Source organism: Dendropsophus ebraccatus, chromosome 11, assembly GCF_027789765.1.
Source record: "Dendropsophus ebraccatus isolate aDenEbr1 chromosome 11, aDenEbr1.pat, whole genome shotgun sequence".
Lineage (NCBI taxonomy): Eukaryota > Metazoa > Chordata > Amphibia > Anura > Hylidae > Dendropsophus > Dendropsophus ebraccatus.
Genome location: NC_091464.1, coordinates 2,340,551 through 2,353,367, shown reverse-complemented (window position 1 = coordinate 2,353,367; position 12,817 = coordinate 2,340,551). Strand labels below are relative to the sequence as shown.

General features: G+C 47.1%; 1 protein-coding gene across 6 annotated transcripts in view; it reads left to right on the top strand.

Moving 5' to 3' along the window:
- Nucleotides 1-12,817, top strand: part of ATP2B4 (ATPase plasma membrane Ca2+ transporting 4) — a 160,742-nt gene that overhangs the window by 118,588 nt on the left and 29,337 nt on the right. For all 6 annotated transcript variants that reach the window (XM_069944401.1, XM_069944398.1, XM_069944396.1 and 3 more), the window contains 8 exons: nt 1,678-1,920; nt 2,595-2,836; nt 2,916-3,150; nt 7,216-7,395; nt 8,426-8,513; nt 8,954-9,060; nt 9,606-9,797; nt 11,088-11,301. In XM_069944401.1, coding sequence (XP_069800502.1) covers nt 1,678-1,920; nt 2,595-2,836; nt 2,916-3,150; nt 7,216-7,395; nt 8,426-8,513; nt 8,954-9,060; nt 9,606-9,797; nt 11,088-11,301 — 1,501 coding nt within the window. The remainder of the gene's footprint in view (nt 1-1,677; nt 1,921-2,594; nt 2,837-2,915; nt 3,151-7,215; nt 7,396-8,425; nt 8,514-8,953; nt 9,061-9,605; nt 9,798-11,087; nt 11,302-12,817) is intronic.

Here is a 12,817-nt window from a genome sequence, read left to right as displayed (position 1 = left end):
AATGTATAGTAACTGTATAACCCTGATAACACAGCAGCTGGATATGTGATATATAAGTTACTGTACAGTATAGCAGCATGTGGTATATAATGTATAGTAACTGTATAACCCTGATAACACAGCAGCTGGATATGTGATATATAAGTTACTGTACAGTATAGCAGCATGTGGTGTATAATGTATAGTAACTGTATAACCCTGATAACACATCAGCTGGATATGTGATATATAAGTTACTGTACAGTATAGCAGTATGTGGTGTATAATGTATAGTAACTGTATAACCCTGATAACACAGCAGCTGGATATGTGATATATAAGTTACTGTACAGTATAGCAATCAGCATGTGGTATATAATGTATAGTAACTGCATAACCCTGATAACACAGCAGAAGCTTGTAGGTACAGGATGGAGCTGCAGATCTCCATAATGCAGTAGCATAGTACAACAGGCTAGAATAGAGAAGCAGGGCTGCTGCCAGAGGTCTGTGTGGTCACATGACAGCAATTGGGAGAGGCGTGTGCTCAGTATGGACCAATAGGGAAGTGAGAGTCACAGCTGTGCAGGAGGACAGTGACAGACAGGTAAGGGACACTTCCTGGGTCAGAGTACAGGGCTGTAGACCCCGCTATGCAGACCATGCCCATACAGGGAGCTCTTACACCAAGTTACTATTTTTTAAAAAAAAACTGTGATCTCTTTTTGCAAAACGCTCTTAATCCAAGTTACTCTTAATCCAAGGTACCACTGCATTTTAAAATTTATACCGTAAAATGGTAAATTTGAGCAAAAAAAACCAAAATTCAGTGTGATGTAGGATATGGTGTACAGTATAATGTAGGATATGACATAGGATATGATGTACAGTATGATGTAGGATATGGTTACAGTATGATGTAGGATATGGTGTACAGTATAATGTAGGATATGATGTACAGTATGATGTAGGATATGGTGTACAGTATAATGTAGGATATGACATAGGATATGATGTACAGTATGATGTAGGATATGGTTACAGTATGATGTAGGATATGACATAGGATATGATGTACAGTATGATGTAGGATATGGTTACAGTATGATGTAGGATATGACATAGGATATGATGTACAGTATGATGTAGGATATGGTTACAGTATGATGTAGGATATGACATAGGATATGATGTACAGTATGATGTAGGATATGATGTACAGTATGATGTAGGATATGACATAGGATATGATGTACAGTATGATGTAGGATATGATGTACAGTATGATGGTGGATGTGATGCAGGATATGGTGTACAGTATGACGTAGGATATGATGTACAGTATGATGTAGGATATGGTTACAGTATGATGTAGGATATGACATAGGATATGATGTACAGTATGATGTAGGATATAATGTACAGTATGATGTAGGATATGATGTAGGATATAATGTACAGTATGATGTAGGATATGGTGAAGGATATGATGTACAGTATGATGTAGGATATGATGTACGGTATGATGGTGGATGTGATGCAGGATATGGTGTACAGTATGACGTAGGATATGATGTACAGTATGATGTCTGTGTGATTCCCCGGTTCCTGCCTGGGTTCTCAGTATACTTACAGCATCTTTCTCTGCTTTCACATTTCATCTTAGCCGCATTGTTTTTCTTCTCTTTTGTTCCTTAGAAAATGATGAAAGATAATAACCTTGTGCGTCATTTAGACGCCTGTGAAACCATGGGCAATGCTACTGCTATATGTTCTGACAAGACGGGCACTTTAACCATGAATCGTATGACCGTGGTCCAAGCCTATGTATGCGGCACCCACTATAGACAAATTCCTGACCCTGAAGCGCTAAACCCAAAAATCCTGGACCTGTTGGTCAATGGAATATCCGTGAATTCAGCATATACATCGAAAATCCTGGTAAGTGACGTCAAACGTGGAACAGATTGTGCTGATTGGGCCTCCATTGGAAAATCAGAGAAACAGATCACTGATCTCAGGGAGCCAAACGACAACACTGCCGGCTGCTAGTGAAAGCGCTCAATGCAGTGACGTCCTAGGTGCATGAATATGCTCTTCTTTTGCATATCCTATGGAAAATAACTTTTTTTTATATATAGATTTGTTAATTAAAAAAAAAATATGAAAAAATATCTTCCAGTACTTCTCAGCTGCTGTATGTCCTGTAGGAAGTGGTGTATTCTCTCCAGTCTTCCAGTACTTTTCAACTGCTGTTTGTTATGCAGGAAGTGATGTATTCTCTCCAGTCTGACACACTGCTCTCTGCTGCCACCTCTGTCCATGTCAGGAACTGTCCAGAGCAGGAGAGGTTTTCTATGAGGATTTGCTGCTGCTCTGGACAGTTCCTGACATGGACAGAGGTGGCAGCAAAGAGCACTGTGTCAGACTGGAGAGAATACACCACTATCTGCAGCACATACCGCAGCTGATGAGTACTGGAGGACTTGAGATATTAAAATAAAAGTAATTTACTCATCTGTATAATATTCTGACACCAGATGATTTCTCCCCGTAGTTCCCCTTTAATCTTGTACACAGGGTTAATAAGATTTCTTTTTCTGACCGATTTATAGCCCCCCGAGAAAGAGGGCGGCCTCCCGAGACAAGTGGGGAATAAGACTGAGTGCGCTCTGCTGGGGTTTGTCTTGGACTTGAAGCAAGATTACCAAGCTGTTCGGAATGAGATTCCTGAGGAGAAGCTCTACAAGGTGTACACCTTCAACTCGGTGCGGAAGTCCATGAGCACGGTGCTGAGCGAGACCGGAGGGGGCTTCCGCATGTACAGCAAGGGAGCCTCCGAAATCATTCTACGCAAGTAAGAGCTCCGGATGAGCCGAGGAGCTGGGGGCGGCCAATACTGCTGGTTATACAAGGTTCTTCCTTTTGTTTCATAGATGCACCAAGATCTTGGACCAAGGCGGCGAGGTTTGTCCGTTCAAAACTAGAGACCGGGATGAGATGGTAAAGAAAGTCATTGAGCCGATGGCGTGCGATGGTCTTCGTACTATTTGTCTGGCGTATCGTGACTTCCCAGCAGGCACCGAACCTGATTGGGATAGTGAAGGAGATATCTTGTCTGACCTGACTTGTATTGCTGTGGTGGGCATCGAGGACCCTGTCCGCCCAGAGGTAACCTACACTCCGATTATCTTATGAGCTGTCCAGAGGGTCAGCGGGGTGCCGGCACTGCACATGGGGTGAAGTGAGCGGCCTGGGGATTACCAGTCAGTCTAATTTACCCACAAACCTTTTGTATAGAGAGGCATCTGAGTGATCACACCTATACCGATTGGGAGAACGAGCAGGAAGGGGACTGCGCTAAGCTCTGTGTCACGTGATCAGCCAGGCCCCGACTGATTGTCTATGGAGCCCGACTGATATCGGTGACCCAGAGCCGGGGGCTGCAGCACGGCTTCTACCAGCTCGCTCACCCAATCGGTACAGGTGTGAACACTCAGACCCGGTCCAATAGAGACACTTAAAAGGGGTAATCGCAGCTAGCATAGTTATACTTGTAGGGCTCATCAAGTTACTTAGTATTAGAAAGACAATCATCTAGAAGACCTGCCTCCCCCTCCTGGTAGGCTGCTCTTTCCCTTCCACTGTTTACAGCTTGTTGTCCAGGTTACCAACCACCACTCTGCTCTAAATGCATTTGTCTGGCCGGTACATATATGGCTCTACGGGGAGTGGGTGGCCGTCCCTCTCCTGTGCCTGATTTACCATTTACTTCTGCTCCAGTCAGCCTGGTTTCAGTAACAGTGTGCAGCTCTTAGTGGAGCAGTTGGGGGCGGGGTATATAGTGTATATATACTGTATACTATATAGGAATATGTACATTATAGGGGAGATTTATCAAAGAATCTCCCCTGGTATACGGCATGGGGCAGATTCCTGGTTGCTTCTTGGCATACGCCTGCTGTTACCCCCGCTTACCTGAAGGCATGTGCTGCCACCCCCATTGAACATTTTTCCAGTAGTTTCCATAGACTGTTCTGATCACCTGAACGTGACCCGGGCGTCTGACAGGTAACGGGGTTATCCACAAACACATGGGAAAGCTTCTACATGTTTGGACTGAAAAATTAACAAATGTCCATGCCGTATTCCATGCCGTGTTCTATGTCACAGTCCATGTCGTGTTCTGTACCGTGGTCCATGCCCTATTCCTTGCTGCAGTCCATGCCGTATTCTGTGGCGCAGTCCATGCCCTATTCCATGCCCTATTCAATGCCACAGTCCATGCCCTATTCCATGCCGTATTCTGTGGCGCAGTCCATGCCCTATTCCATGCCCTATTCAATGCCACAGTCCATGCCCTATTCCATGCTGTATTCTGTGGCGCAGTCTATGCCCTATTCCATGCCGTATTCTGTGGCGCAGTCCATGCCCTATTCCATGCCGTATTCTGTGGCGCAGTCCATGCCCTATTCCATGTCGTATTCTGTGGCGCAGTCCATGCCCTATTCCATGCCGTATTCTGTGGCGCAGTCCATGCCCTATTCCATGCCGTATTCTGTGGCGCAGTCCATGCCCTATTCCATGCCGTATTCTGTGGCGCAGTCCATGCCCTATTCCATGCTGTATTCTGTGGCGCAGTCCATGCCCTATTCCATGCCGTATTCTGTGGCGCAGTCCATGCCCTATTCCATGCCGTATTCTGTGGCGCAGTCCATGCCCTATTCCATGCCGTATTCTGTGGCGCAGTCCATGCCCTATTCCATGCCGTATTCTGTGGCGCAGTCCATGCCCTATTCCATGCTGTATTCTGTGGCGCAGTCTATGCCCTATTCCATGCTGTATTCTGTGGCGCAGTCTATGCCCTATTCCATGCTGTATTCTGTGGCGCAGTCTATGCCCTATTCCATGCTGTATTCTGTGCCGTATTCCATGCCGTATTCTGTGGAGCAGTCCATGCCGTATTCTGTGGCGCAGTCCATGCTGTATTCTGTGCCGTATTCCATGCCGTATTCTGTGGAGCAGTCCATGCCCTATTCCATGCTGTATTCTGTGCCGTATTCCATGCCGTGTTCTGTGGAGCAGTCCATGCCCTATTCCGTGCCGTATTCTGTGCCGCACTCCGTGCCCTGTTCCATGCTGTATTCTGTACCGCAGTCCATGCCCTATTCCTTGAAGTGTTCTGTGCCACAGTCTATGCCCTATTCCTTGCCGTGTTCCATGGCGCACTCCATGCCGTATTCGGTGCCGTGTTCCATGGCGCACTCCATGCTGTATTCGGTGCCGTGTTCCATGGCGCACCCCATGCTGTATTTGGTGCCGTGTTCCATGGCGCACCCCATGCTGTATTCGGTGCCGTGTTCCATGGGGCACTCTATGCTGTATTCGGTAACGTGTTCCATGCTGTGTTCCGTGCTGCAGTCCCTGCCGTATTCGGTGCCATGTTCCATGCCGCACTCCATGTTGTTTTCGTTGCCGTGTTCCATGGCACACTCCATGCTGTATTCGGTGCCGTGTTCCATGGCGCACTCAATGCTGTATTCGGTGCTGTGTTCCATGGCGCACTCCATGCTGTATTCGGTGCTGTGTTCCATGGCGCACTCCATGCTGTATTTGTTGCCGTGTTCCATGGCGCACTCCATGCTGTATTCGGTGCCGTGTTCCATGGCGCACTCCGTGCTGTATTCGGTGCCGTGTTCCATGGCGCACTCCATGCTGTACTTGTTGCCGTGTTCCATGGCGCACTCCATGCTGTATTCGGTGCCGTGTTCCATGGCGCACTCCATGCTGTATTCGGTGCCGTGTTCCATGGCGCACTCCATGCTGTATTTGGTGCTGTGTTCCATGGCGCACTCCATGCTGTATTTGTTGCCGTGTTCCATGGCGCACTCCATGCTGTATTCGGTGCCGTGTTCCATGGCGCACTCCATGCTGTATTCGGTGCCGTGTTCCATGGCGCACTCCATGCTGTATTCGGTGCCGTGTTCCATGGCGCACTCCATGCTGTATTTGTTGCCGTGTTCCATGGCGCACTCCATGCTGTACTTGTTGCCGTGTTCCATGGCGCACTCCATGCTGTATTCGGTGCCGTGTTCCATGGCGCACTCCATGCTGTATTCTGTGCCGTGTTCCATGGCGCACTCCATGCTGTATTTGGTGCTGTGTTCCATGGCGCACTCCATGCTGTATTTGGTGCTGTGTTCCATGGCGCACTCCATGCTGTATTCGGTGCCGTGTTCCATTGTGCACACTATGCTGTATTCGGTGCCGTGTTCCATGGCGCACTCCATGCTGTATTTGTTGCCGTGTTCCATGGTGCACTCCATGCTGTATTCGGTGCCGTGTTCGATTGTGCACTCTATGCTGTATTTGGTGCCGTGTTCTGTGCTGTGGTCCATGCCATATTCAGTACCATGTTCCATGCTGTGTTCCATGGCGCACTCCATGCTGTATTCGGTGCCGTGTTCCATGGCGCACTCCATGCTGTTTTCGTTGCCGTGTTCCATGGCGCACTCCATGCTGTATTTGTTGCCGTGTTCCATGGCGCACTCCATGCTGTATTCGGTGCCGTGTTCCATGGCGCACTCCATGCTGTATTCGGTGCCGTGCTCCATGGCGCACTCCATGCTGTATTCGGTGCCGTGTTCCATGGCACACTCCATGCTGTATTCGTTGCCGTGTTCCATGGCGCACTCCATGCTGTATTCAGTGCCGTGTTCCATGGCGCACTCCATGCTGTATTCAGTGCCGTGTTCCATGGCGCACTCCATGCTGTATTCGGTGCCGTGTTCCATTGTGCACTCTATGCTGTATTTGGTGCCGTGTTCTGTGCTGTGGTCCATGCCATATTCAGTACCATGTTCCATGCTGTGTTCCATGGCGTACTCCATGCTGTATTTGTTGCCGTGTTCCATGGCGCACTCCATGCTGTTTTCGTTGCCGTGTTCCATGGCGCACTCCATGCTGTATTCAATGCGGTATTCCATGGCGCACTCCATGCTGTATTCGGTGCTGTGTTCCACGGCGCACTCTGTGCTGCATTCGGTGCCGTGGTCCAGGCGGTATTGCCATTGTGTCTGTACAGTGATGACTGATTGTCGCCCTCCTGTGCGCCTCCCTCATATTCGGAAGCTATAGTTAGTCAGGCAGATGGTGGAATTGCTGACAGAGTTTGGTTTGTGACCTTTGGGGTCAGTATGGTGTGTATTATATAATAACTGCTTCTTCTTGTCGCAGGTGCCTGAAGCTATTCTGAAGTGCCAGCGGGCAGGGATCACTGTGCGGATGGTGACCGGGGACAATATAAACACGGCCCGGGCCATTGCTACAAAGTGTGGCATCCTGCTGCCCGGGGAGGACTTCCTGTGCCTGGAGGGGAAGGAGTTCAATACGCTCATCCGGAATGAGAAGGGCGAGGTAAGAAGGTAGTGAGGTATGACTTCTTATACTACCGAATAATGAGAGAGTATAAGATGCAGAGTCACCACAACCTTTAAAGCGTAACTGTCTTAAATCAGTAGTATAAGCGATTTTAAGAAACAAAAAAGCCTCCTTCTGTACTCAAGAAGCAATCTCCCAGCCTCCCCCCCTGATTTCTTATCTGTGCATTATCAGGCAAAGCCGTCTTAATTACAGAGAAGCCAGTGAAGATGGGTTCTGCTGTGTCCATTATATCCTATGGAGGGGGGAGGGGCCGAGGGAGATGAGTGAGCAGGAAGAGGTGACATGAAGGTCAGCTGTTTGTAGACTCTCTGGGCACCTAAAACGCTGGATTCAGGGGTCAGAAAGGTCAGTGCTTATCTAGGAACTTACTGAGAGAAGATTTCAGGGTGTTGTGCTGTGCAGGACTGCTCCGTGCTCACTCACTCCTCTCAGCCCCTCCCCTCTCCATAGCCACATAATGGAGACAGAAATCCTGCTTCTTCTGCAGTGAGGGGGGATGCTGGGAGATTGCTTTTTCAGTACAGAAGGAAACTCTTTTGGTAAATTAAACCTAATACAGAGTTTCTTAAAATCGCTTGTACTATAGATATTTATTGTTTTCAGAAATGACAGCTACGCTTTAAACATGGCAGTCACAGATCTCTATTTCTGGGAAAGACTCTTCCAGGTTTTGTATATGAAATATCGTCTTACTTTATAGTTCACATCTTTGTCCGTCCTTCTGCTGTGAAGCCGCCCTCCTGTCACGGCAACTTCTGCCCATACAAAAAAGGGAGCACACCGCCTCCACATCCACACATGACATGTGGCCCCTACTAGTCCATGTGGCCCCTACTATTCCACGCAGCCTGTCTGTCACACACACACAGCCCGACTGTCACACACGGCTCAACCATCCCCTGCACACACGTGGCCTCCTTGTCACACTGCCCGTCACTGTACTTGTACTGAAGTAGTTGTAGCATTACATGTTTCTCTTACGCCTCTGTCATACTATTCTCAGGTAGAACAAGAAAAGTTGGACAAAGTTTGGCCGAGGCTTCGTGTACTTGCAAGATCATCCCCCACAGACAAGCATACACTGGTGAAAGGTAAGGCAGTGAGCGCTGTGATCTCAGTCCTCGGAGGTAGAAGGCGACGGCTGCATGTGACCAGATAATATCCTGTACAGAATACCAGTCACATCACATGCTTCTTCTGAGGCAAAAACATCTTTATTCTTATTAAAAAAAAAGAAGAAGAAGCAAGCGGCCTGTGTGGAGAGAGGAGTTTTCTCTTCCTCGGGTCCATCGACACACAACGTCCATTGGTTTTATTTGATAAGAATAAAGATATTTTCAGCTTCAAAAGAACCAAGTCCAGCTGATCCCATCGGAGCAAAGATGCGTCTCTGATTACCAGTCACCATGGTCATTCCCCTCCGCCCTGAGGACTCTGCTTATACCTGAGGAACCCATCAGGACTTCATTCATTTGTTTGTGGTCTGTTTGTGGTCATTCCTGAATCTGTTTTTGTTGTATCTGTAATCCAGGCATTATAGACAGCACCGTGGCCGAGCAGAGACAAGTGGTGGCTGTCACAGGAGATGGAACCAACGATGGACCAGCATTAAAGAAAGCCGATGTGGGGTTTGCTATGGTATGTTGTATTGATACACTACGTTCTAGAAGTGACTGGGCCCCAGAGCAATGATTGTGCCCCCCCCCCCCAACTGACCACTAAGGGCCCTATTCCACAGGGCGATTATCGTTGAGATTAGCATTAAGTCGTTCGAATCTAAACGATCGTTCGTTTGATTAGCAGTTAACGATTAACGACTGAACGAGAAATCGTTGATCGTTTAATTAGACCTGGACCTATTTTTATCGTTGCTCGTTCGCAAATCGTTTGTCGTTAACGATTATGCAAACGATAATCGTCCTGTGGAATAGGGCCCTAAGCTGTGAGTGTATACATAACTGCAAGCGCTGGTCAGGAGTGCTTGCAGGAGGGACATTTTTAGGACCTGGGTGCTGCAAGTGATGACAGCTTAGGGGCCCAGTGTATTGCAGGGTCCCCTGATGCGGCGGGCCCGGAGCAGCTGCTATGGCTGCTGCAGTGGTATATACCATCCGGGTAAGTACTCTCCTTGCACAGGATAACTTCTAATAATCTATATCAGACCTTCATGTTTTTTCTTATAGGGTATAGCCGGTACTGATGTTGCAAAAGAAGCGTCGGACATTATCCTGACTGATGATAACTTTACCAGCATTGTCAAGGCGGTCATGTGGGGGCGCAATGTGTATGATAGCATCTCCAAGTTTCTTCAGTTCCAGCTGACTGTTAACGTTGTTGCTGTTATTGTCGCTTTCACTGGGGCTTGCATCACTCAGGTAAGAAGAACTCTGTCTTCTATCCTTTACCAGAGGGGAAGCTATCCAGAGCTGGGCAGCAGGTGATGTATGTGGTGGCGGGGAGTCCCAGGACTCTGACCCGTGGAGACGAGGAGGAGGAAGGAAGGGGAGGAAAGTCTCCCAACGCTGCGAGACTAGGCCTCAAGGGTAGGTTCACACTATGGAATCCACACGGATAAGTTCCGGCGGATTCCATGGCTCGTACCCGTTCACGGCGGCACACCTATCCGCCTGTGCCATAGACGCCATCCTATGGCCGGGCTAATTCCGCATTCTGACGAAAAAATTTACATGTCTATTCTTAATTCTTTTGATGGAACGCAGAATAGGCCCGGCCATAGGATGGGGTCTATAGCACGGGCGGATAGGCATGCCGCCGTGAACAGGTACGAGCCATGGAATCCACTAAAACTTCTATAAATTACATCTAGGCTATTATGTAGGTGTGCTCTTATATCCTCTATGTGGTGTATCTCCCTACACTTATCAGCTGCTGTATGTCCTGCAGGAAGTGCTGTATTCTCTCCAGTCTGACACAGTGCTCTCTGCTGCCACCTCTGTCCATGTCAGGAACTGTCCAGAGCAGGAGAGGTTTTCTATGGGGATTTGCTCCTGCTCTGGACAGTTCCTGACATGGACAGAGGAGGCAGCAGAGAGCACTGTGTCAGACTGGAGAGAATACACCACTTCCTGCAGGACATGCAGCAGCTGATAAGCACTGGAACTCTGGAGATTTTTAAATAGAAGAGACTCTGAAGAGCAGCAATACTCCCGCCCATATCGCCAGGCCTCATTCACACGTCAGTATATTTTTGCTGGCTGAAATTTGTGTCCGTATTTTGGTATCTGCTATAAACCCTCCGTAGTGCACGTCCGCAGCGTCCCCAGAAATTGGACCGTGGTTTGAACTAGTTGTGTTGGGCATTTCTTGCGGACGGTTTGTGGACGTGGCGGCTCTAATAGATTTCTATGGGATAATGTGCTGCAGTTGCGTCCGCTCTACAACATCTTCTATTGTTTTAGTGACACACAAGTGCACGGACGGACAATGCGGACGTGTGCATGGCTCTATTGAAAGCAATGGGATCTGTCTCTAGTAAAATTTGCGGATCGGTGAATGCGCCCACTTTTTGCGGACATGTGAATGAGGCCTTGGAGCGGTTTGGACATCTGATCTTTCCTGAAGGAGTCCATCAGTAGTCGCCTGTGGTCAGATGGAGCCGCGTTCTTCATCATCTCACCGTTCTCACGCGTTCTCCCTTTCTGCAGGACTCTCCGCTAAAAGCTGTGCAGATGCTTTGGGTTAACCTGATCATGGATACGTTTGCATCCCTCGCGTTGGCCACAGAACCTCCCACAGAATCATTACTTCTGCGTAAACCGTATGGCCGTAACAAACCACTCATCTCGCGCACCATGATGAAGAACATTCTGGGACACGCCATCTATCAGCTGACCATCATCTTCACTCTGCTCTTTGCAGGTCAGGATTGGGCTTTCTATCAGTTCTATGTAGTCACATGTATTACCTCCATCGGCGAGGACGGGAGCGGTGGGGGAGGCTTGCTGGTGGGGGCGGGGGGTCTTGCTGGTACGGGGGGGGGGTCTTGCTGGTAGGGGGGTCTTGATGTTGCCGTGTTTAGCTTTAGGCCTGGTGGCCTGATATACATATAGGATATACTGTACAAATAGGGTATACATAGGATATACTGGACATATAGCATATACATATAGGATATACTGGACATAGAGGATATACATAGGATATACTGTACATATAGGATATACATAGGATATACTGTATATGTAGGGTATACATAGGATATACTGGACATAGAGGGTATACATAGGATATACTGTACATATAGGATATACATATAGGATATACTGGATATATAAGGTATACATAGGATATACTGTACAAATAGGGTATACATAGCATATACTGGACATATAGCATATACATATAGGATATACTGGACATAGAGGATATACATAGGATATACTGTATATGTAGGGTATACATAGGATATACTGTACAAATAGGGTATACATAGGATATACTGGACATATAGCATATACATATAGGATATACTGGACATAGAGGATATACATAGGATATACTGTATATGTAGGGTATACATAGGATATACTGGACATAGAGGGTATACATAGGATATACTGTACATATAGGATATACATAGGATATACTGTACAAATAGGGTATACATAGCATATACTGGACATATAGCATATACATATAGGATATACTGGACATAGAGGATATACATAGGATATACTGTATATGTAGGGTATACATAGGATATACTGGACATAGAGGGTATACATAGGATATACTGTACATATAGGATATACATAGAGGATATACTGTACATATAGGATATACTGGACATATAGGGTATACATAGGATATACTGTACAAATAGGGTATACATAGGATATACTTGACATATAGGGTATACATAGGATATACTGTACATAGAGGGTATACATATAGGATATACTGGACATATAGGGTATACGTATAGCATATACTGTATATAGAGGATATACATATAGGATATACTGGACATAGAGGATATACATATAGCATATACTGTACATAGAGGATATACTGTCCATAGAGGATATACAGTACATTTAGTGTGTGTATATAGGATATACTGTACATATAGGATATATATAGGATATACTGTACATAGAGGATATACATATATCTGTGCTGTCAGTTTCCAGATGACTTAGCAGTACATGCTTACCTAGTGCGTCGCTGCTATGATCCGGCATCCTGTTCTCCCGCTTCTCCCGTCCAGCCGCTGTGTCTTCAGGCTCCGCCTTCTTTGGCTGTCAGTCATTCTGGAGGAGGTCTGAAGATACAGCGGCTGGACAGGAGAGCGGGAGAAGAGGTTGGCGCATCACAGCAGCAGGGCACTAGGGTAAGTATGTACTGCTGTGTCATCTGGAAACTGACAGCACAG